Raw genomic sequence first — 23,246 nt, 5'->3', positions numbered from 1 at the left:
GGAATACACAGAATACATTAGAATACGTATATATTGCTATTGCTTTAAATAAAGTACTTGTTCAATGTCTTAACAACTTGTAGGGGCTCCACAGTAAAATTAACTTTAGTTCAGGGCCACTTCCAGCTCAATCTCATCTTAAGTGGTGACGAAGTGGCATAATATCCTTTAACTTTAAACTCCAGAGTTTTTCTTTGTTGCAGCACAGAGGGTACACGTTTTGATGAGGTCTGTATTTCTCCAAATTTGAACAATTAACACCAAAATAATTACTGCAATCTCAACATTATGCCCATTCTTATGACACCAAATACAGTAAAATGTCCCAAAAACGATCTGGGACTGCCTTTTGCATGCATGTTTTAACAAACATGTTTTCTTCGCAATTTTTACTGTTTGCTTGTAGGGTTCATGGAATCTCAGGCCGGATATGGCCCACGGGTCTTATGTTTGACACCCCTGGGATTACACATCACAGTGAGATTATCTCTGGATAATCTCTGGTCGGGGTGTGAATCTATGTGAAGATTGTCGATTTGCCCTCTGATGGACTGGTGGCCTGGCCGAAGTGCCCCTTGACCTTTTGCCCCACGTCAGCTGTGGTCGGCTCCGGCACCACGTGGACCCTCAATATAATAGACATAGAAGATGCAGTTAAACCGGTTCGTCATGAAAGAAAAAGTCAACAAAAGCTCAGATCTTGATGTGCAGTTTGTGTCTGTCGGTAGAACCGCTCACCTTGATGTCCACCACCGCTGTCGCATACAGACCTCACTACTGTAAAGCATCTTTAAAATGTAACGTCCATGTTTCACTCCGCAGTCTCCGGAGCGCTCGGCTTCTGGAGGAGCAGCTGCGATTTTGCCAGTTGTTCCCACCCATGTCTGGGTCATGGACTGGACGTTTGTCAGCATGTCTGAGGTCATTGTATTTTTTCTCCACCGTGACAACTGCGAGCTTTAAATACACCGGGGGCCTTGTATAGTTGCAGACCTATTTTAGCTTATCTTAACTACTGTGATTCTTTACTGTCTGATGACAGCTCTTAAACTCAGAGGCGTAACAAGGAAAGTAAAGGTGGCCCGCTCAATAAAGCAGTATAGTGACACCTAGTGGAAGATGTACAGTGCAACGAGGCGGTGTGTGGGACAGGCCATATTATTCTTCAAATTATGACTGGAGTCAAATGCAGGGTGACCGTGGACAGGCCAACAGTCCATCACAGGGACAAACACTGAGGAACAGTCACACACACACACACACACACATTCAAGCCTGTGGGAGATTCAGACTCACAGTTTGTCCCCTTGAAATAATGAGTCAAACTGTAAAAAATATAGGTGCACTGATGTTTCTGTCCAGAAGGCTTCAGCCTCCTCTTTTTTCTCCGCATGCACCTTCATAGGTGTCGAATCAAAACAAAAAAAGGCAGCGGTTATCAAACCACACCGCCTCGACTAAAGCCAGAAGTCATTTGAGGTCGACCTTCCTAAAGCTTTTGATCAGACCTCTTCTCTGTGCCGAGGTTTCCTGGCAACACACCGACCGAGAGCTGAATAACACCGCGCATGGTTGTAAAGAAAAGGCTTTATGTAGGTGAGAGTGGAGCCAGGCGTCTGTGGAGGGTGTAGAGAGAGGTGCACCATCTATTTATAGAAAGAAGAAGAAGAGACAAAAAAAAGAGAATTTGCATTTGGAACTACGCTTACATTTCTTTGGCACAGACATCTTGTGGTTAGGCAGTTATTTATGTGGCCACAAGAGGGAAGCACAGACCAAAAGACACTTTTAGATAGAGAGGCAATGTTTTGAGAGAGATAAAAAAAAATCACACCTATAAGATGTCTGTAAGTGATATTCATTTCCTGCCAGCTCCAGATACGATCTGCAGTCATTCATGTGCCCTCATCGCACAGTCGTGGAGCTGATCTGCTCAGATCAGGACAAATTTCTTGGCTATCAACAACACTTGTGTTACAGAAAGAACGATTTCAGTTAAGCCCCAGGATCAAAATAAGGTTAACCCTTGTATTATGTTGGAAAAAAATTACATTGATTATGTTGCGGGTCATTTTGACCCGTACTGTGTAAATCCACCCAAAACAGTCAAAAACAGGTTAAACCAAAAACAACTTTATTACAGCTTATATAAACATTTATAAAACAGACATAACAATGCATTTTGGATTTAATCAATATATTTGAGAACTGTTTTTATAGAACAGACATAACAATGCATTTTTGAGTTTATAAATATATTTAAGAATTATTTTGTCCAAGTTTTTCCCTGTGCATTTTTTAAAATTAACTTGCACCTTTGTCTGACATTTTCAAAGTTCAACACTTTCAATGCTCTCCACATGATGGGCAGAATGTAAGTGTGTGCTTTCTGCAGATGTAATTCTTGCATTTCACACAAGAGGCGCTTGTTTTACTGTCATCTCGGGAGGGACAGACCTGGCATCTTTACCGTTTCTTTACACCCGTGTCCACTGGATCCATTGCGGATTGGTTGGATGAACTGACCTTGACCTTTTCAATGACAGCTGCAGCTGCTGGGGATCGAGATGGCCTGGCTCGCCTCTGGATCTTAGGAGTGACAAGTGCTTTGCCGAGTTCTTCCAGAAAGATCCGACGTCGGTACAATTTGCCGGCATTCCATTGCTGGTTGATTTCAGTCCACAGGACATAGGCATTGTAAGCCGACACATCGACAATGTTGTAGAAAATCACCAAGGGCCAACGGGCAGTCTTGCGCTGGCAGCTGTATGTTGCGGTGACTTTGTCCAGATTGTCAACTCCTCCTTTGGTGGAGTTGTAGTCGAGGATCATGTCCGGCTTCTTGTCTTCTCTTGTGCTGACAGATGCATCGGTGTGCATTGTGCTCATTACAAGAACATTCTTGTTTTTCTTTGGGCAGTATGAAACAACTGCTGCATTCTCTGTGAAAACAAATGTTGATGAATGCAGAGGTCTGCCCTGCATCTTCAGGATTTCACGGGGAAGTTCTGGCTTATTTCTTCTGACTGTTCCCAACATAGTCAGCTTCCTCTTCTGAAGTTCATCTCCTAGGCGGTAGGATGTAAAGAAGTTGTCACATGTGATGTTGTGACCATGCAACCCTTCACTCCTCTCCAGCACCACACGCATCCCATGATTCTTCTCAGATGCTCCTCCAGGTAGCTTTCCTGTATACACTTGCATATTCCATGCATAGCCGGATTTTGCATCGCAGGCCACCCACATTTTGATGCCATACTTGGCAGGCTTGTTGGGCATGTACTGTCTGAAAGGACAGCGTCCTCGGAATGGTACAAGGCGCTCATCTACAGTAACATGGGGGCCAGGATTGTACAACAGAAGTAGAATTTCCACCCATTTATCCCATGCATCTCTAATTGCAGCCAGATTGTCCCTTTCACGTCGACCAGTGTCACGGTTGTCAAATCGAATCACACGAGATATCATCTGAAATGTCTCTAGAGACATTGTTGCTCGAAAGATTGGTCTTCCAAACTCTTCATCCCATAGACTTGCAGTTGCTTCTCCCTTTGACCGGTACACTCCAGCTAATACCAGAATTCCAATGTAAGCATGTAAGTCAGTCTGATCTAGTGGCTTCCATTTCTCTTGAAATACACGTCTCCCCTCCAAGTTGGTCATTTCCAGTATTATTTTCTCTATTGGTGGTGATATGAAGAGCTGAAATGCTGATTCAATATCATCAATTCGTGTGACAGCAAATCTTGTTGGACCGGGAGTCAGTTTGATGACATTGGAAGATGACAGTCTTCCTCGGCTATGGTGTGGTGATGTTGACCATTTTATATTACCATCTTTAGATGTCCATGTCCCCTCTGTGGATGACGACTGCTGCAGTCCTTGGCTTTCATCCAATGGAGAAACAACGGCCAGCTCCTCTTCATTGTCGGAAAATTCACAATCTGGATCATCAATTGCATTGTCCTCAGTCTCTGAAATCTCTTCCTCTGCATCACTATCCCAGTTCAAAATCTGAGATAAAGCTTCTTCCGCTGTAAACCTTCTGAAGCTCATTGTTGGTGTGGTTGTCAAAGAGGCATGATAAAAGTGACAAGGGCAAGGGAGAGATAGTTCCTCTTCAACACACACCTGGGTCTCTGGCAGTCAAAACAAAGAACATCAAAGAGGCATGTTTATTTTGGATCTGTACAACAACTTAGCCACATAAAAGTGTCCGGGTCAAAATGACCCGCAACATCATATTTGTATACAAACTCTGCACAGACATTCCACTACACATCAAAGTGTCCAAATTTCACACACCAGGTCATGACCCCAGATGAGGAAAGGTCACAAAATTTCATGATAAAAAGGGCAAGATGACCCTTACTTTGGTCAACACAAAAACCGAAATGGGTCAAATTAACCCTTAACATAATACAAGGGTTGACGATCACTAAATGCTGCTCAGTCACCTAGTGGTAAAAATAGGTCACTGCACCTGACTAAGTTCTTTCTTTCTTTTTTTTTTTTATCAAATCATCCTCACTCTTCAGTTATAAAATCTTACAATTAATAATACAGGTGTGCACTTTTTTGCTAAAATGTCTGTCGAGTGATTTTATTGTGCTGACTTGTTCATGTTTGTTCATCAGGAGTTAAATGGTGGACGATTACTCGTGTGTCTGTCGAATCCTCTCGTGCCTCTTCCCAAACTCAGATATGCAGGTTCCGAGGAATTTAGATGGTGATTGAAGTTCCTGGAGTGTGTCTTTGTTTTCTGCAGAAAGTTTCAGTCGACCCGAACAAAGTGGAGATACGGTGACTTCCAAAGAACCCAATGAACATATATGCACGAAGGTGCTGTTGTTGCAGATTTGTAAATGATAAAGTTCACTGGTAGCAACTGCCTCGTGAACCGATAACAGGAGTCACCGTGTCTCCTGCCGGTTTCTGGGAATGTTAAGATGTCCTCAACACAACACATCGACACCACTTTATCCAGTTCAACAACCGGCCAACGCACCCTGGACAGCTCGTCACTTCATCCCAGTGCAAACTCACAGAGACAGGCAAAGTCACACTCACTCACATTCACACACCTGTGAGCAGTTTAGGGTTACCAATTAAGTCTTCAGTACATGTTTTTTTTTGTGACTGTGGGTTATTAGATCCCATAATAGATGAGTGTTCCCACATGACGTGAGCGATGTCTATTTAGCTCAGTGTGAACCTGTTTTACAAGATCATTATTCAATTAAGCCTGTTCAAATTATTGAATGTGAATATCGGCTCCATATTTACATTGAACGTGTGTAATGGGTGAGCATTTGTTGCAGGGGTTGTACGTTAACAAGTCTTTAAAAAAAAAAAGTTCAATCACTGTGAGTTTTTCTTTGCCTTTACAGAGTCACAGAAGCTTCAAGCAGTGTTTATATAAATGTATTTTTTCCAGTGCTGCGAACTGTTAAGTATATTTGTTTATATTACAAAGCCATGTTAAACAGCATACGTAAGAGACGTAAATGCGTGCCTGCGTTGTTACACTGAGCATGCGCAATAAACGGTCAGTGAAGTTCTCAGGCCAAAGAGACGATGGCGGTGTGTGACTTTTCTCCCGTGAAAGCTAGCTAAGAGTAGATGCTAGTCAACCACTTTGGTGACTGTAACCACGTTAGACTGCTGCAGAAATGGCTAGCGCTACACGAACGTCACAGCCAACTGTGTATAAAATGCAGAGCTGGGGCCTCATTTATATTATAATTACACACAAAACGGGTCCTGGAAGATGCGTACGCCACTTCCCAAGCCAAGTTTGTGATCTAAAAAAAACAACTTTGCAGATTCATCTTATACATTTAATATCTTCAAATATGTGACTTGTTGATCCACGTGATCATAAAGAGCCAAGCTGCAGTGGCATAGATGTGTTTCTTTATTGGGCCATTAATCAGCAGCTCTATGTTCATGTGTCAAACTTTGATCTTCAAACGATACAGAGCAGTTGGTGGAACTGATTGATTATCCATTGTGACAAAGTGTGTACAAATCAGTCTATTTTCAGAGTTAGCACATAAATAGCATGGTGACAGCCGTGCGTCAAGCTGCAGTGTGGCTGCGCCGGTGTTGTCGCCAGTCGCTGGGGACGTCTGTTCCTGTTCCAGCTGCTTTTATTAGGATTTACAGCTAAAACCTACAAATATACTAAAACTGTATGAACACGGTAACAATTGAAGGCAAAAAAGAACTGCAATTGAGATGAGTTACCAATGGGTTACATGTAAAATAAAGAAATGATAGATTTTAGATTTTCTTTTTTTACAAGATCCTTAAAGGTATAGTAGAGGATTTTCTTCTTCCGGGTGGATCATCAAAATAACTGGTCCTCCCAATTGTCAGTCATTCTGGTGATATATGACGTAAGCCCGTCGTACGTGCTCGTCCCTGCGCGCAGCTCACTCCACACGGTTCTCATCATGCCGGTGGCCGACCCGACGCATTATTCTCGGACATTTTTACACAGTTTCACCCCCTCTGGTGCAAATCTTCTTGAGCTTATGTGAGCGATGCCGACTTGTGACTTGTAAACAGAGCGTGCGCGAGGAGAACTGGGCTCGTGCACGTCTCTCGCACGCGTTTTAGTAGGCGTTCCGTCTCGGGAGCAGGTACAGCGTTGCGCATGCGCATTTTTTTCAAACGGTGGAGAGGGCGGTTCTTTCCTAAAATTCCTGAAAATCCTCCTGTATACCTTTAAATTTGAGCAGTTTTGACTAAATAAACAAGTTATGAGTGTGATCTGAAAAACCAACCTCGTGAGTGAGTTTGTTCGATTGAATCCCATTTATTCACACTATCTGAACAACATGTATTAGAATGAACCATTCAACAAGGAGAAACTCAATATGCTCACGTTAATCAAACATGTTTGTGATTATGTAAACCGAAAAAACTGCACGGTTGATCTTTTTGATAGGATGGACCATTTGGATGCACCCTCTGTCTCCAGTCCTTCACTCCTTCCTCTCTCTCCTCTCTTTCTTTCTCACCAGTCCCTCATGGTGGTCTCCATGAGGGAGTGTTTGACCTCCTCACTCTTCTGGCTCAATTCTGTGTGGAGGAGGAGAAACTGCTCTTTGAAGGTTGTTGAAGGCGACGCGAGCCGTTTCAGCTTCACCCTGGGGAGACATGGAGACGGCGTCTCAGGCCCTGGAGCTCCTCCTGCATCTCTCTCAGGTCGGCTCCGGTGGTCTCCTTCAGGGTGTTGACCATGTTGTACCTTTAAAGGACTCATTTTAATCAGTTGAATGTGATAAAATCTGATTTGCATTTAAGGTTTAGTGGCTGTCTGGACCAGAAACACTTGGAATCAAATAATGTAAAATGAGGTTCTTTACAGTAATTGTCATTTGTATAAAATTCAGTTATATAGAGTGTATGTTTCATATGCATTATTCTAACAGGACAAAACTAAACAGCATTGAAGAGGAACAACATGAAGTTCAATTTAAAGTGTAATTATGTGCACCCTTTTCTATTTCATATGTGGAATTTTGGAGATATACTTCCTTGAGTGACGTGTTGTTTATGTAGGTACGAAGCACATTTCAGTGGTTTGGTTTCCAAAATTGGCAGTGTAATTTGCCTATAAGTGAGTGTGCAACACATTAACTTTGTACACTTATTTTGACACACTATTTTGTTCGTCTTCACACAATGTACAAACGTCTTTGCTGAAATAACTTGCATCACATAAAAATTAAGAGTCTGGCAAAATGAAGAACCCACCAAATGTTTAAAATGGCATGTTTGACCCACTCTCCTATGACAACAATTCAAACTTAGAAAATTAATACTTGTAATAAGTAATACTCCTACAATAAAGTAATATAAAAGGTAAAGCGTGGAAATGAGTACTATCCTAAATGGAATCAACAAACCAGGCAAGTACTGAGGTGTTTAATAAATAACAGCATGAACAACACAACAACATCAACATTAAAAGCTTGAATTCATTTTTGTATATATACACATACTGTATATATTTTCATATTTGACTGTATAAACCATAAATATTACATGCAGTCCTCATAACTTAAAACAACCAGGACTTCTCTGACTGAGGTAGGGTCAGGGGCCGATGGGGTCGGACAGGTGAAGCTGTGTGTGTGTGTGTGTGTGTGTGTGTGTGTGTGTATGTGTATGTGTGTGTGTGTTGAGTGAATACTGTGGTCAGTGTGTGGGAATATGTTTAGTGGAGGGAGAAAGGATTACAGTATTGGCAATCAAGCTGCAGTGGCTAGTGTGTGTGTGTGTGTGTGTGTGTGTGTGTGTGTGTGTGTGTGTGTGTGTGTGTGTGTGTGTGTGCTTGGTTCATAGTTCAGTGGTCAGGAGTGTTACCCCCCAGTCAGTGCCCCAGTCTTCCCGCCCAGGACTTCCGGCTGAGCACACACACACATGCGGCGTTGATGCGGATAAAACGCCAGGCTGTCCGTTCCTTGAAGGTGGTCAGGGCACTTACAAATATGTGTGTGTTGGTGCAGTAGGAGTTCCAGTGGCGGCTGTCGATGCCCAGACAGCCCGAGTTGCCCGACTTGGAACCTTGTTTTCCGCCCCGTCGTCCCACGTTGGCGGCCGGGACGCCCCTGTGCGTGGGGGATCGACAGGTGGTCTCGTAGAAGAACTGTTTCTTCACCACGTTGTTGATTGTGACATTGGGCAGCACCGTCACCTCATTTCCAGCTATGTCTGTGGCTCGCGTCAGGTTGCCCACCCAGGTATTTATGCTGTCACATACCGAGTACTCCCCTCGGTGCATGGTGTGCGACCCCGCCCTGCGCCTCACCCTCACCCCTCTCACCCCCTCAATGTCATAGCCCTCGTCTTCCAGGGCATCGTGCGATGGGGGCACCTCGCTGAAGACGACCCGGGGCGAGGAGCGGTAACGCCTCTTGGAGAAGAGCTTGGGGTCCACCACCGGGATGGAGGGGTCAGGGGGAGAGTCCAATGTCGAGCGGCCCGCGGCGGGACTCCTGCTCTGTGTGTGTGACGCGGCCCGGTGGGGCTTCTTGGTCCTGTGGTGGTTGGTCCTATGATGGTGCTGTGAAGAGTGGTCTTCAGAAAACTGGTCCCTGGCTTCTGGCTGCTGCTGTCCTGCTCTGTGATTGGCTGCTGTATGCTGTCCTCCCTTGTGGTTGGCTGTCCCGGCGCTCCGGGCCAATCCACTTCCCATGTTCAGTACAGCCTGGACGCCGATCAGGAGGAGCAGGACCAGTGGTGACGACCTCATGGGCACACGTCCTGAGACAAAGACAAGGACAGGTGAAAATCTACCTCCAAAAGGGTTTTTGTGTTTTGTTGATTCTTAACAGCTCAAAAAGTCTACATTAATACCTGCTGGTCTGTGAAGATGGTAACATATTCACATTGAACAGTGTGCACTGTCAAATACTATGCATCTTCTCGACATTGTATTTGGTGCTTTATAAATAAAGTTGAATTGAATTGAATTCTCTTTGGCTGCTTGGTGGCTGGTATTATGAATGAATGAATGAATGAATGTTTATAATGCTGAAAAATTCAAACATATTTTCTTTCCAAGCCAAAGTTTATTTCTTGCCTGTCCCTTAAATTAGCGTTATTATTGGCATTTTAACCGAATTTTGAAATCATTAAACTTCTGCTCACATTCTATACCTTCATAATCTTATAGAAATGGATTTGTTGAGTGACGCTCTTTTAAAAGCACCGAGAAACAAATGTGTTGTATGTGGTGCTATACAAATCAAGTTTAATTGAATTGAACAACCTGCAGAGTCACTACTTATATTTCTTGTATAATTTCTGGATGTGGCATAAAGTGGTAGACAGACGATGAGTTATTTGATTTAGATTTTTTTTCTCCTCTTTGTATTGCAGGTTGAGTGACATGTGTTTTCTCCATTTTCACCAGGACATCTTTAGTCAGAGAGGAGTACATCTTGTTTGGCGCTGTGCTGTGGGAAGTGTTTCTGTCTACCTGTGGAATGTGTCCAGTTGAAGTGGGAGCCCCGGTGGACTCTAGAGCCAGACCCCAGTGCAGGCCGGGCCCCTCATGCCTGCCATCTGGACCCCCTGAACTACAGCGCTGCAAGACACACATCACACAGAGTTAATACATGTGGGAGGAAATCACCTTTACTAGCCTCACATAGGCAAAGCTGTATCTTGAAAGTAGTCAAATATTCACTGAAAATCTGTTTTCCAGTTCATGTGAAGCTCACTCTCTACGCATACAATATTACACGTAACTCCTTATTTGTGGAAATGTTATGGTAGCATTCAGTCTGAGAAATAAAAATGCTCAGCAAAGAAGCGACGATGACCCACAATGTTAAGACAATCGATCATTATGTGACCTTATCTCCTCCAAAGCACACACAATCACACACACACTCACACACCATGTTTAACTAGACTTGCCATGCACAGGAATGTAAAATATTTCACACCTCATTATAAGACCCAAACTATACAGTGGTCGTAAAAGGAAAGCACCAACAATACGGGATGTGAGCATTTGCACACACAAACACACACTTTCTGATGTAAGTGATTCAGGAGTGTGTGTAAGACCGTTTGCGTGGTGAGATGTTATGAATCACAGCTACTCTCACATAAACACTCTGCAGGTCACCGAGGGTGACTTCAAACCTTTATTTATTTATTTAATTTTTAAAAAACTTTTCTGCAACATGCCGTAAAACCCATCCCGTTAGCACAGTGCCAAAAGTTTAATAGTGTTGTAAATGTTTTCCTTAGTTTGTTGTGGATCATATTGATTGTGATTGTTGATCGTCTGATTGTTTATAGCCTCATCAGTACAGCTCAATACGACCAGGAGATGTCAGTGTTGCCTGCACGGCTTTGCTCGTCCTGCATCCAGAGACTTTTGTCGAGCAGCTGAGAAATATCCAAACGTCACTGGCTGTCTTCCCAAAAGTAACATCAACTCAGCTGCAACGGAGAGGTTTACAATCCTAAATCATTTCTCAGGTATTTTCCCACAAGACAGGAATGTAAAGCTCTTGGATTTTTCTTCTGCTTTCAATCACAACTTCTGTCCTCAGAAGCCTGGCAGGCGGTGATGTAAAGTCTTTGACAATGTGACTGTTTTCAAACTTTTTAAATTTCTGGGACCAGACTCGTTCTGTTACGCGTTAAAATCTAAAACATGTCATGCAACAAAAAAAAATGGTTGCGTATTCTAAAAATATGTAAATAATTCTACATCAAAAGTTGTTTCGCATGGATACTGCAAAACAATCAAGTAAAGTTGGGTGGTAGAGATGACGATTGTTTTGAGGAACTATCCTCTTTTGACTTCAATAAACACAATTGAACACGCACGTGCGCGCGCGGAGCTGGTCCAAACAGGCGGAGACGTGACTGATCCAGGCTGAAGGGCAGCTCACTATTTACGTGGCCCAGGGTGAGTCTGAGGGACCCCAATGTTAAAAATATGCGGCTTGTGTTTAATGCCAGTGGAGTCGACGTAAACAGTGCAGCGGCGGAGCACGGGGTCATAGTAGTTTACAAAGCACCTCTGACTCAAAGGATTACTTCGGCAGTGGATCAGAATCTGTCTCACTATCCCTCTGACCCCTCTAACGCAAGTAGTGTATACAGAATAACAAACACGCGAACGCACACACGAGAGATTCTCCTGAAGGTTCCACAGTGTTTGGATGCTTTCCAAAAACTGTTTGTTTTATGGTTTTGTGGAAACAAAACCAGGGGCTGCGCATATGCCGCACTTGGAAAGTTGGATATTTTCACCCACATGTGCACGATGTTCACTTTGCCTATAATATAACGTGGGATCCGTCTGGCAGTGGTAAAACAATGGCTCTCGCAGTGACAGTAAGCCGTTTTCCTCTCGACAGAAACATCCGAGTACACACGGGATTTGCCTTAGAGGATCAGAAAACTGTTGCCAAATGATGACATACGCATTAAAGATCTACTAAAACACAAGGATGACCGGCATCATGTGGTTCACATTTCCAGCGGTCCGCATATTGAATCAATGCACATAAACAAAAGCAGTTGTTAGTCTCCTCCGATGAATCACACAGGTGGCATCAGGGAAAAACTTTATAAGAAGAGACTGTTCCTCATATGGTTGGCTGTAACAACAGAAGGATCCCCCTCTCGCAATGGGCCGCCTGCCCAGCCTGAGAGGAGAGTAAATCAAGACCATTTTCTGATGAGTCATACATCACGCTCAAACGCTACGATGGCACGAGCGTCCCTCGCCACATGCGACTCCCTGCTTCAGTCGAACAAAATGCATGAATGGAGGCTCTCCGTCACACGGCTGCTGGGTTGTGACCCAGAAAACCGGTCACCGGGCTGCATGAGAGCAAAACAGTTCAGACACTGACTAATTACTTAGCCGAAGGCGGTGGAAACCAGCCGAGTTGTTACCGGTACTCCCTAGGAGACTGTTTTACTGCTTTGCCAGTCCACAAGACGATCCGTTCACCAGAACGTGAAACCTAACAAATTGTGCAATTACGGCGCCCGTTGAGAGCGCCGTGCGTTGGCCGCAGCAGGTGGGCGACAAAAAAAACACACCAAAGCTTTAGTTTACAGTTAGCGAAGGGTTTTCCTTCCTATCGCTGTGATGCATTAGTCATTAGTCACAGGTCGCTGTTAAAAGACGCGGCGGTGCCACGTGTCAGTGCTTCTCTCAAACAAACACACACTTCTCACTCAGGGCGATGACAACAGCCTCAGATTATGAGGGGGTGAGAAAGAGAGACTGACAGCAGCAGAAACAGAGGGAGGAGGAAACGGGGAGGGAGAGACGCAGAAAGGTAAACAGTTTTTCTTTGTCTCTCATCACGTCGCTACAGTGCAGTTCCTCCTGCTGTCAACCACTGCAAATAATTATCAAGTGGGACGAGCGCCAGGTCAAGTTGCTCCTCTTTGCGCGCATCCAAAGGGTTTAAAGATTTATTTATTCACAGGAGAGAAAAAAAAAAGAATGTTATCTCGTTCTCGTTCGTCAATGATTTGTCTCTTAGAAACTAACTTGCTTTATGTTTTTACCTCCAGTTGGGCTGATACTTTCAACGCGAGAGAAAAATCCCGTAATATCAATTGTATCCCTTCATTTTCTCGTCAAGTCACAGCTTCATTCACAGCTTCTAATGGAAGCTTTTAATCTCGGGAGGGGAACTCTGCTCGTCACAGTTTAGATAAGGCTGCCATGTGAAGCTAATAGAGCAGTAAAACCATGTCAGGCAACGTCGGTTAAAAGCACAATTAGGTTACGCTCTTCAAACGTTCTTTCGAGGCTGTCAGTAAGCAGCGGGAACAAGGTCACACGATGGTGCGTGTCACTGCCAGACAGGTGGAATGAGCCTCTCAAACCGTTGAACGCCTCACCAGCACTTAAAATGTAGGTTTTTCTACTTTGCGAGATTAACATTTAAGCTGTCGATACGATTTTCTACCAAACAAATAGACACAAATATTCTTAGATTGACTTTGCTTTAATTTTTCTTGAAGAGTTGATTCTTTCTAAAAAGGCTAAAGGATAAAGGATCTTTCAGGCCCCATTTACATCACAACGTTTTCAAGTGAAAATACTTCGTTTTTGCGTTTTCATTTCAGAAAACCTTCACTTTATAATAAGGCAACGTTTTGTAAACGATGTCTGTTGACACAAAAAATGGCAGAAATGCTGAAAATGATGTAGGTTTCATGTTGGGCCACTAGTGGGGGCTGTTGGTTGTTTTTGTAATGAAACAACACCAACGTGCAGAGAACAATACGCTATAAATATTAACGATGGCGAGTCTACGGACATTCTGGTGGACAGACGATGCAGTTGGTTCGTTATTACGTTGCCTGTCAACTATAAAAAAAACAAAAGTCCCAGGAGAATATGAACTGGGAGTCATGACACGACGGAGGAAATATTGTTGTCATTGTTCATCTACTCGCCCATGTGCAGAAAATAGATCTTCAACCTTGTTCAGCCTTTGGAGTCATTTTCAAAAAGTTGTGTTTTCAGTTGCTCTGAGCACCGTTGTTGTGTAAACAGACACCAAAAACTCAACAGAAGGTTTGCATTTTCAATTGAAAACATTGTGTAAACGGGCCCTGGGAGTGCAACATCTGACTCTTAAATATTCTTTTCTGACTGAATTCCTCTAAACATGCCAGAGTGTGACTACGGTTACACAGTTTTATCTTCCACTGTTGCATGCTTGGCTGACGTGGTTGTGCTTCCTCCCCTGGTGTTCTTTACCTAATCTGGAGGTTTGAATTTGGGCCAATCAGAGACTGACACATCTGCAGGAAGGATCGCTCTGCATGTTTTTCGTGTAACTGTTAATCTTGTTTTATCCATTGAGCTCCTGAATGGTTTCCACTGATTCACCTCCTGGTTGTCTATTGAATGTTCTGTGAAATGAGCTACGTCTGGTGATCCCTAATGATCCATGAAGGAAACCTGCTGCTGGTGCTTATCGGTTTGTCTTGCGTTTATTCAATTGTGCCTCGGCGATGGTTGCACTCCTGAGCAGGGTCTCATCTGCTGCTGGGTTTTCTGGATCTAGTTATACATTTCCTGTTCTCAGTTCGATGATTGTTTTTTTTTTTTAATTCATGACAATATACTCAACTACAATGTCCATTTCGCTGAGAACACGCCACTTTCCTATGGTGTACGGAGTCAGTTAACTGTGAGGATGCACTGCGTAGGATTTAGTGGAAAGCAGTATTCATAACTGCTTTCATCGGTGTCTGTTCATCTGAATTAAGAGTTGGTGATGCTAGTCTGTCATGACAACACCGGCAACAGGCCCTCTTTCGTCAAGCCTGCCATCACTTCCTTCCACAGAAGCCCAAAGAGGACAAGTTACGTTTTCAACAAGTTCTGTAATGTAACATGCTTCCTTGATTCTATGAACGTGACTATTAAACATACTGATAAAGACTAAACAGTGTGTATCCAAGTGTGAAAAACTGAAATATCAAAGGGAATATCATTTTTCAAATGACCTTGTATGTCTGGGTTCGATTGTTAACTTGTACAAATACCCCTCAAAGTCACATACTACATAATGAACACAGTGTGGATTTAGGAGAAAAACCAACAGACAATACAGCTGTTACCAAATAAAGAGACTTTGCGGACACCTTTGTCTGTCCCTGCTTAGCTTGGTCAGGAATGTGCCGTCCCGTCCTCTTGTCTGTATGTTAAAATGACATTTGGCTGTGAGAGCTGGTGCACCTGTTGTATATCAGGAATACTTCAAACAGTGAATTCTGCTGCTCTGGCCTCGGGACTCAGGAAGAATGAGACAGGCGGTGTCAAACTGACAGGCACACACAACCTGCTAAAGCACTTTCCTCCTCGGCGGAATGACAAACGATGAAAGATATGCAGAACAAAAGAGCATTTACTGTACAAAGTGTTGCAACCTGTGAAATAAATCAAAGCCACGGGCTTTACGTGAAACCTCCTCTAATACATTTGTCCGTAATAAAAACATATATGAAGTTGACGTAATGCGTTGAGAGATGGGAGGACTGGCTATTAAGCATCCAAAGTTCGGCGCCTGTAGGAGTCTAAGTGTATACGACTGTTTCACACAGCTGGTTTTAACATCAGGAAAGGTGAAATAAAAGCTTGTGTACGTCCGTTGATGGCATCTTGAGAATATCAGGGAAGCAGCGAGCAAGGGTGTGGAAAATGAATGGAAAGGACTTGGCCGAGAGCCAAGGTCTTCATCCTGCTATTTTGTGCCTTCCTCGACTTGTTTCTCTGCCTTTCCGGTTGTCCGTCTCATTTCTCTACATTTCTTGCACTTGGAATCGCACACAATGTCCATCTTCCCTCCTGCATTCAAAAGCAGTAGGGCCATTTCCTCGCTACGTGGATCCATCTGTATCTAACAGCGAACAGGCTTCAGCGCCAGTGAGTGAGCAGGTGCAGAGAGCTCGCTCAGATTCTTCTTTTCTCATCTTCAGGGAAAATTACACAACCCTTTACTGATTATAACCATGGACCTTCTCATTGGGGTTTCTTGTTTTTTTTCCAATTTGGCCCCCACGAACAATGTGTGTGTATGTGTGTGTGTCTGTGTGTGTGTGTGAGAGAGAGAGAGAGTCTGGTTCATTTTTTTGCCCGTGCACAAAAGATATTTGGCTACTGCTTGAGAAGCAGTAAAGTTGTTCCTTCAAAGACATACCGATGACCGAAACATTGGAGTTCAATTAGTATTCTCAGTGGAAAGAATTAGTCTTTAAAGTGGAATAACTGTTAGCCCTTTGTCGACATATGGCTCCAGTTCTACTCGCACATAAATAAAATGTAGAGGTCCTGCAGCAGGAGAGGAAGAATGCGCCAATGCCATTGGGCTGACAGTAATATAACGATATAACCACTTTGTGTTCCGTGAGGTGCAAGAGCATGTGTGGATCAGTCTTTTTGGACATTTTGTAACAAGGCTTACACATGTTGTGCTGATAAGGCTACAGCATGTTGCAGTCTGGTATTTGAAAAGGCAGTTCCAGGAAACAAAAGCTTTGGCTTCAGATTTCTGGACTGAAGTTTATTCTGTCTTCGTTTAGGCATAAATTTCACTTCTTAAATCCGCAATATGTATTTCTGAAGCGTGAGATGATTTCGAACCCAAAATATTAAACAAAATCACATACAATCAGAAGAAGTGACTCAAACTGTACTAATTTTATTTCTAAAGTCAACAAGTTAATTTATTATCGTTTTGCCATGCCACTTTGAACCACAAGATGGTGTGATGAGTCACAAGAATCAGTGGGATAAGAGGAGCAGAAATCAACACTAAGTGATGGTAAAATAAACACAACAATGAATAAAGCTTTATTACTAACTGACAACACAGTGGAGAAATCGTGGGACACGAAAGTGACTCACCACCACCACCCGGTGGACAAAATCAGCACTACTGAACTCTTAACGTCCTGGGCATGTACAATTTTACAAGTCACAAAACTCTTAATCTCATTTCATGACACAGCATTTGTTCCAGAGTTCTGTTTTATTTACAATGGCAACCTTGAGTCAAACATGGCTGCGGAGTAACTTCAGACATTGACACACATTGTCTTACAGTAAGTCGGAACAGTTATTCATCATGACAGAAAGATTGAATCCGTCTGGTGTTTGTGAAGTGAATCCCAAAATAAACAATATTTTATCTGACTTTCATTTAAGCCGTAATAACATTTGGAAGAACGGGATGAGTAGCCAACAACAACTGTGCAGTGAAACAAAGCTTTCTACACTGAGGGATACCATCGTTTCTGTTTCTTTTTGATGTGAAAAATACAGTTTAAAGTTTGAAGAACTTTTTCTTGTTTTATAAAGTCATGTTATGTAACCTTAACACTTTTCTACAAATTCATGAACAGGTGGATTTTTATAGGTTATTGATCAAAAAATAAACGTAAGAAGTGGATTTTTTTTGTTCTCTCCAGGAAAAAGCTAAGACCTGTGGTGCATTGGAAGGTGTGTTCACATCACAGAGAAAAGAACAAAGATCTTTTGTGTTCTGAGTTCGATGCCCACTCCAAGACTCCCACTGGCTCTGTGCTGAACGACTGCAAAATGTGTTGAAATCACACAAAACGTGAGTGTAAGACGGCGGTTGGCTGAATGTGAGACCAAACTCGACAACCTTGAACTGCTGCGCGGACTCCAGTCAACAAGCGGTACGATTTCTCTCCTTGCATTACTGTCACCCGGGTTTTACTCACAGCCATTAAAGAAATCCACTGTCACAATATAAGTCTGCATACAGTGCTGTTTGATGTACCTTTAATCAAGGCTCGGTTGCCGTCGCAGAATCCCACCAAACTCCAGGGCTGGCAGTTTTTTGGCGAGCTGCTGCCAGAGCAGTCTTTCTTGTGTTAGTGGAACGCACTCTGTCCTGTCTTCTCCCCATTTATTTATTTTTTTCCCTTCCCTACAATTTGGGCCCATCCCCAGTCAACCCACCCTCTCCCCGCTCTGGACCAGTGGACGTGGGAGGCCAATCCTCCAGGCCTTGAAGGCAGGATGAACACAATGATTAACATGTTTTCCAGACCCCTAGTTTTTATGACCTTGACATTCAACAATCTTCTCATGACAAGTGGTTAATCTTTTGGCATGGCTGTGGTAATAACTCCCCCTTCCTGGTGAGAATCTAAAATCCCACAGCAGTCCAGAGAGAGGAGGAGGGCCAGAGGCAAGAATGCCTGTCTGGCCACGGACAAAGATGAAGACAGAGGGATGGAGAGGAAGGAATCAGAGACATCAAGGGATGTGGGAGAAGCAGCGAGTATTGCAGGGCGGGATACAGATGGGCAATGAGACGTCGTGGGATTTGAACAAATAAAGCAGCACAAGAAAGAACACGGTTGTACAGAAACAGAAATGGAGACAAAGAAAGGTTCAAGGTCACTATTAGAGGGAGGAACACGGGCTACAGGGAGTTACAAAGTATTTCAGAGAAAGGGACATGTTGAGTTTCATCACAGCGTCTCTCCTCTCAATAGCTTTACCAGATTTATGTTCTTGTACTTTTCCTGCAGTGGAGATAAAACCAACTGCTTCAGAGTTATTATAGATGATGTTGCTTATTTCGTCTCAGGACATCCTCCTGCAGAGTGGAACCTAAAAAAACCCACTTGTGTTGTCCAAACAGTGGTTTGCTCATGTTGATACAAACCGCCTCGATGAAGCCCGACACGTAAGCGCTGCGACCGAAACCACTGACAGTTATCGAGTGAAATAAATGTCGGCTGTGCAGGCGTGACTCATTCCGCCTGACTTGACTCATCTCACATTGTGATTTCTCTGCCATGAATGTGTCTTTAACAGCTTTCGTCCTCGATCATATTACACTTCGGCCGCATGCTATCGTAAACCAAACAACGGCAGAGTGCGAATGAGTCACACAGGTAAATTAGCGACAGTGCACCAAGCAAATCATGGGTGTTAAAAAAAAAGAAAAAAAGAAAGAAAGACAGATTCGTTCGCTCTGATGCCCGGGTTTCTCATTAAGGCCCATTTATGGCTGATGCTATAAGCAAGGGTGTGAGCCCTGAAGACTTAACTGTCTTTTAGTTTTAATATTTGGCAGTTTATAATGACATCATTCCCCGAACAGTCAAAATATAAAGAACAACCACATCATAACAGGGTCAAATGTTGAATGTTCAACCAATATCGTGATAATGAGCCAAAAGTAAACTGTAAATTGAAAACATGACAGGTAGGATTTACGGGGCTCTGACTGAAAGCTCTTTGAATTGGTGTGACACGGACCTAATTCGATAAACGCAATCCAATTTTCTTTTGACCTGGTGGTTCAGGGCAAAGGGTAAACGGATACTTGTGAAGCATGTCAGGATCAAGTATCTTGCTCTAGGATACTGAAGCAAAAATATGTAAAGACCTCACTCACCTGCCAACATCTTGTTTTCATGTGAACTCAAAGCGCTGACGGTGTCTTTAAAGTCAATAGCATATCTTAATTCTTCTGTTTGTTTCAGCGGGGTCGAGCTCTGACTGCATAAATATGCAAACGATGACGCAATCTCAAAACCTACAGACCGGATTATCATCAAACCTAAACTGTGACCAGAAGATGACTGGTACTAATATTCACCTGGTACATCGTCAAGTTGAGATACACGGCATCGTTTCAGAAAAGATTCATGTTGACAACGACGTCTGTTTACACAGAAACGGCTGACAATGATTTTCCATGCAGGGCCACTAGTAGGTGCTAACACACACACACACACGGGCCAAAGATGCTATAGCCTTTAACATTGGTGAGTTCACGGACATTGTCGGCTTGTCTACAGATATGGAGCCTGAGCGTTTTCAGAAAGTTGTGTTTTTCCCTATTTACTAGATCCCTATTTGAAAAGTTGCATTATCAAGTGGCTCCAAACACCGTTTTCTCGTAAACATACCCCCAAAACACAACACAAGTTTAGCATTTTCTCTTGAAGACATTGTCGTATAAATGGGGCCTTAGATAAACTCACATTCATGGAGCCGTTTTCATATTTTGATGGTAAAATGTTTTATTTTAATAGCACAAATGCTAAATTGTGCCGTTAGTCCTTATTCTGCATGAAGTTTGAACCAGAGCCAGCTTCACTTTGCTGACTTATACAAACTAGCGTGGTGTAATCTCCTTTGTCACATTTTCACACAGTAGTTGGCCTTGTTGGAGTCGCCCTGAATACTCTGATAAATAAACAAATGTGATGCAGTCGCGACGCTCAGTCTTTGTTTGATTACACTCACACCTCTTATTAAAACCCGATCCAAATATTTTCTTCTCTGTGTGGTCTCCACATCTTCCTGTCATCGCTCTCTCTCTCTCTCTCTCTTTCTCTCTCTCTCTGCTGCTGCGCCTCTCTGCCTCCATATCTGCCTCCCCTCCCTCCGTCCCGTCTCCCACTCCAGCTGATGTCAACCACCTGTCTGCGTGGGACCTCCCAGGCCCATCCTCTGTCTGTTAGCGGCATGCCATGTTCAGTGTGTGAGCAGAGATATGGTGAAAGAGATTAAGCGGCTACTTTGCAGCATGGCTCCATGTGTTTTTGCGAGTTTACGTGACCTGCAGCGAAGGTTTGGATAATTTAATATTTACTTGAGGAGCTTGATGCATGGGCTTAAGAGAGAATCCAGTCGAGTGAAATTGCTTTTCATAGCGTCATTCTCCCGAAAAGTCCCCATGACAAACCATTAATCCTCGCGTTTTAACTCCCAACAAAACCCGATGACAGATAGAGTGGATATTCTGAAGGCAGAGGTGGGGAAAACTGCTCATAAAATCTTTGATGTGTTGATCATTTTTTGGGATCCTGTCTGGCTCAAATGGCTACGAGCAGAATGGCACATTATTAATATCTGCTGGCTGTGTAGGAGACTGGTCTGTTATGACTAGCCAGTGGCTCATCCTTCTGCATGCTGTGCATTCTCAAATTGACATAATCCAAATAAGTGCATAATAAGTGGCTTCACTTGTATCCTTGGGGCTAAGGCGTGTATGTGTGTTTATTACGTATCCAACACAAACACAGATATGCACATACATGTGCACGGCTTATACACATGTACAAAACATGTTCTTTTCTGCCATGCTTTTTACATCCGTGTCTTTTGTGTGCTATCTACACAAAGCAAAAGGAAGCATGGTGAAGTATATTTTGAATGGTGAAAGATTTTACACAAATATACAAAGTGCTGCTTCAATACACGTGTCTCATTGGCAGGAATCCAAACATTTGTCAAGATCCAGTATTTTTGTTTTGTTGATGGCAACACGGGAGACCTTCATGTCCAGACAAGTAAGACTCAGACTTCCAATGGAGATACGAGAGAAGAAAAGTGAGAGTCAGATGGTGTCATCAGATCAGATTCAAAGGTACTGTAGATACACACGTTTAAAAAACAAAAAAAAAAATCAAAGGGTTGTGGTGAAACAATCCAAAAACAGCAGACGTGTACTGAGTCAACTGAGATTAAGACCACAACCGTGTTATTGTAGCTCTGAAAAAAATAAAAACCCCCAGATAATTTGATGATTTATCAGCTACTGTGTTTAGGCTGCGTGCGCATGCATGAGGAGGAGAGGAGCCATAGCTGAAAGTCACAGAGGCATTTAATGTGGAATGAGCAGACATGTCTGCACACTCAAGTGTCTCTCTTTTTTTTTAAAGGCATATACAGTGCACACATGCACATGTATAGACATAAGAGCAGAAACATGCAGACACAGGCAGATGTAACCTGTTGATAGACCACCTGTTGAAATCAGTTCTTGAGATCAGATTCAGTTTTCAATATAAGGAACATGCAGGGGATGTCCCTATATTTGCGTTTGACAAATAACTGGTTATAATCCAGTAGGTCAGAAATGTCAAACAGTGTCGGCTGTGATTTCTGTTGAAGAAGTTCCTTCTTCAACGTGGAGAGGAGTTGTTTGCAGAGCAAATGTCAACAGGAATTACTGCAGAAACGTAATGTTTGGATACCGTATTCCGTGTTCTGCTCGCGGCTGCCGAGCCTCACGCTTCAGGAGCCTGACCTGCACTGACCCGGTGAACTCTTGAGTTTTTTTTTTTTTTTTTTCCCCACCTCCATAAGCACAGACGTGTAACCTTAAGACTGACCTCTGACCTTTTACCTTTCCCACTGAGTCCTGACAGAGCCTTTCAGCTGGTTCACTTTACACCAGATGTTCTCAGCCCCACTCCGTGCGTTGACACAAAAGATAACCGGAGTCACGGGTTTACAATTCGACCCATCAATTAACATCTCCTGAAAGTCTCAAAGCGACGTTCAGTCGTAAATGTTCAGGCATCACCTCTTTCCCAGACACACTTGTAGCAGTTTAAAACTGTGGGATATCTACAGCTGAAGTGTGAAACGATGAAAGGAAGCCTAACCTGGTGTAAAAAAAAAAAAAAAAGAAAAGAAAGAGAAGAAACGTGAGAGATTTGTGTTTATTTTTAGTAGCCGCAGTGGATGGTGGTAAAATTGCAGATCTGATGGAGACAAGAAGAAACAGGATGTGAGAAATGCTGTCAAACTTGGTGAAACTGCTCAGAGAATGATGAGGTGCGCAGAGGAAAAAAGTGCCCCCGGTACTAATTGGGCTATTATCCACTAAATCCATCTATGAGAAGATTATTTTAATTCTGCCTCAAGCTTTTGTGGTCTGATAAGAAATTATCTCTGACATTATCATTTTGTGTGAACAAACCTTCAATTATTTGTTTTGTTGCCAGCTGGCACCGTCCCAGATTGCAGAGTAACATGAGCGGCACTCAAGTCATGTCTCGTGTTGCGATATTTCTTGAGAAAATACACAGGATCTCTTCAAGACGACCCAACATGTGCACCAAAGTTCAAATATTTGTTTTCATGTAGCATTCAAAATTAAATTGTCATTTACTGTACTCGATGAATAAATGAAGACATTTCATAACTATGGTGAGGTCGTGTTCCTCTGCATATAAACTGTGGGATATTTTGGCGAATAATGAATGAATGTGCACGTTAGATTTGCCACTACATGGGCTCCCACAACAGAGAACGACTTTACAGTGAACGAGATCCGTTTTATGAGCGCTGTAACGTCGGTGCTGCTTTAGGAGCCGGTGTGACTTCAGGCCTCGGGTTAAAGAGCAGACTTCCAGGTGCGGCCTGCCCA

At 43.1% G+C, this 23,246-nt stretch overlaps 1 protein-coding gene across 1 annotated transcript in view; it reads right to left on the bottom strand.

Moving 5' to 3' along the window:
* Window positions 1–7,922: 7,922 nt before the first annotated feature.
* ngfa (nerve growth factor a (beta polypeptide)) overlaps window positions 7,923–23,246 on the bottom strand; it is an 18,623-nt gene continuing 3,299 nt past the window's right edge. The window contains exons 2-3 of the mRNA XM_080496448.1: window positions 9,998–10,105; window positions 7,923–9,279 (exon numbers count right to left, since the gene is read on the bottom strand). Of these exons, the coding sequence (XP_080352574.1) occupies window positions 8,387–9,268 (882 nt within the window). The 5' untranslated portion in view covers window positions 9,269–9,279; window positions 9,998–10,105 and the 3' untranslated portion in view covers window positions 7,923–8,386. The remainder of the gene's footprint in view (window positions 9,280–9,997; window positions 10,106–23,246) is intronic.

This window comes from Blennius ocellaris (assembly GCF_963422515.1).
Source record: "Blennius ocellaris genome assembly, chromosome: 5".
Taxonomy (NCBI): domain Eukaryota; kingdom Metazoa; phylum Chordata; class Actinopteri; order Blenniiformes; family Blenniidae; genus Blennius; species Blennius ocellaris.
Note: the sequence above shows the minus strand (reverse complement) of the source record. Positions and strands in the feature narration are given on the sequence as shown.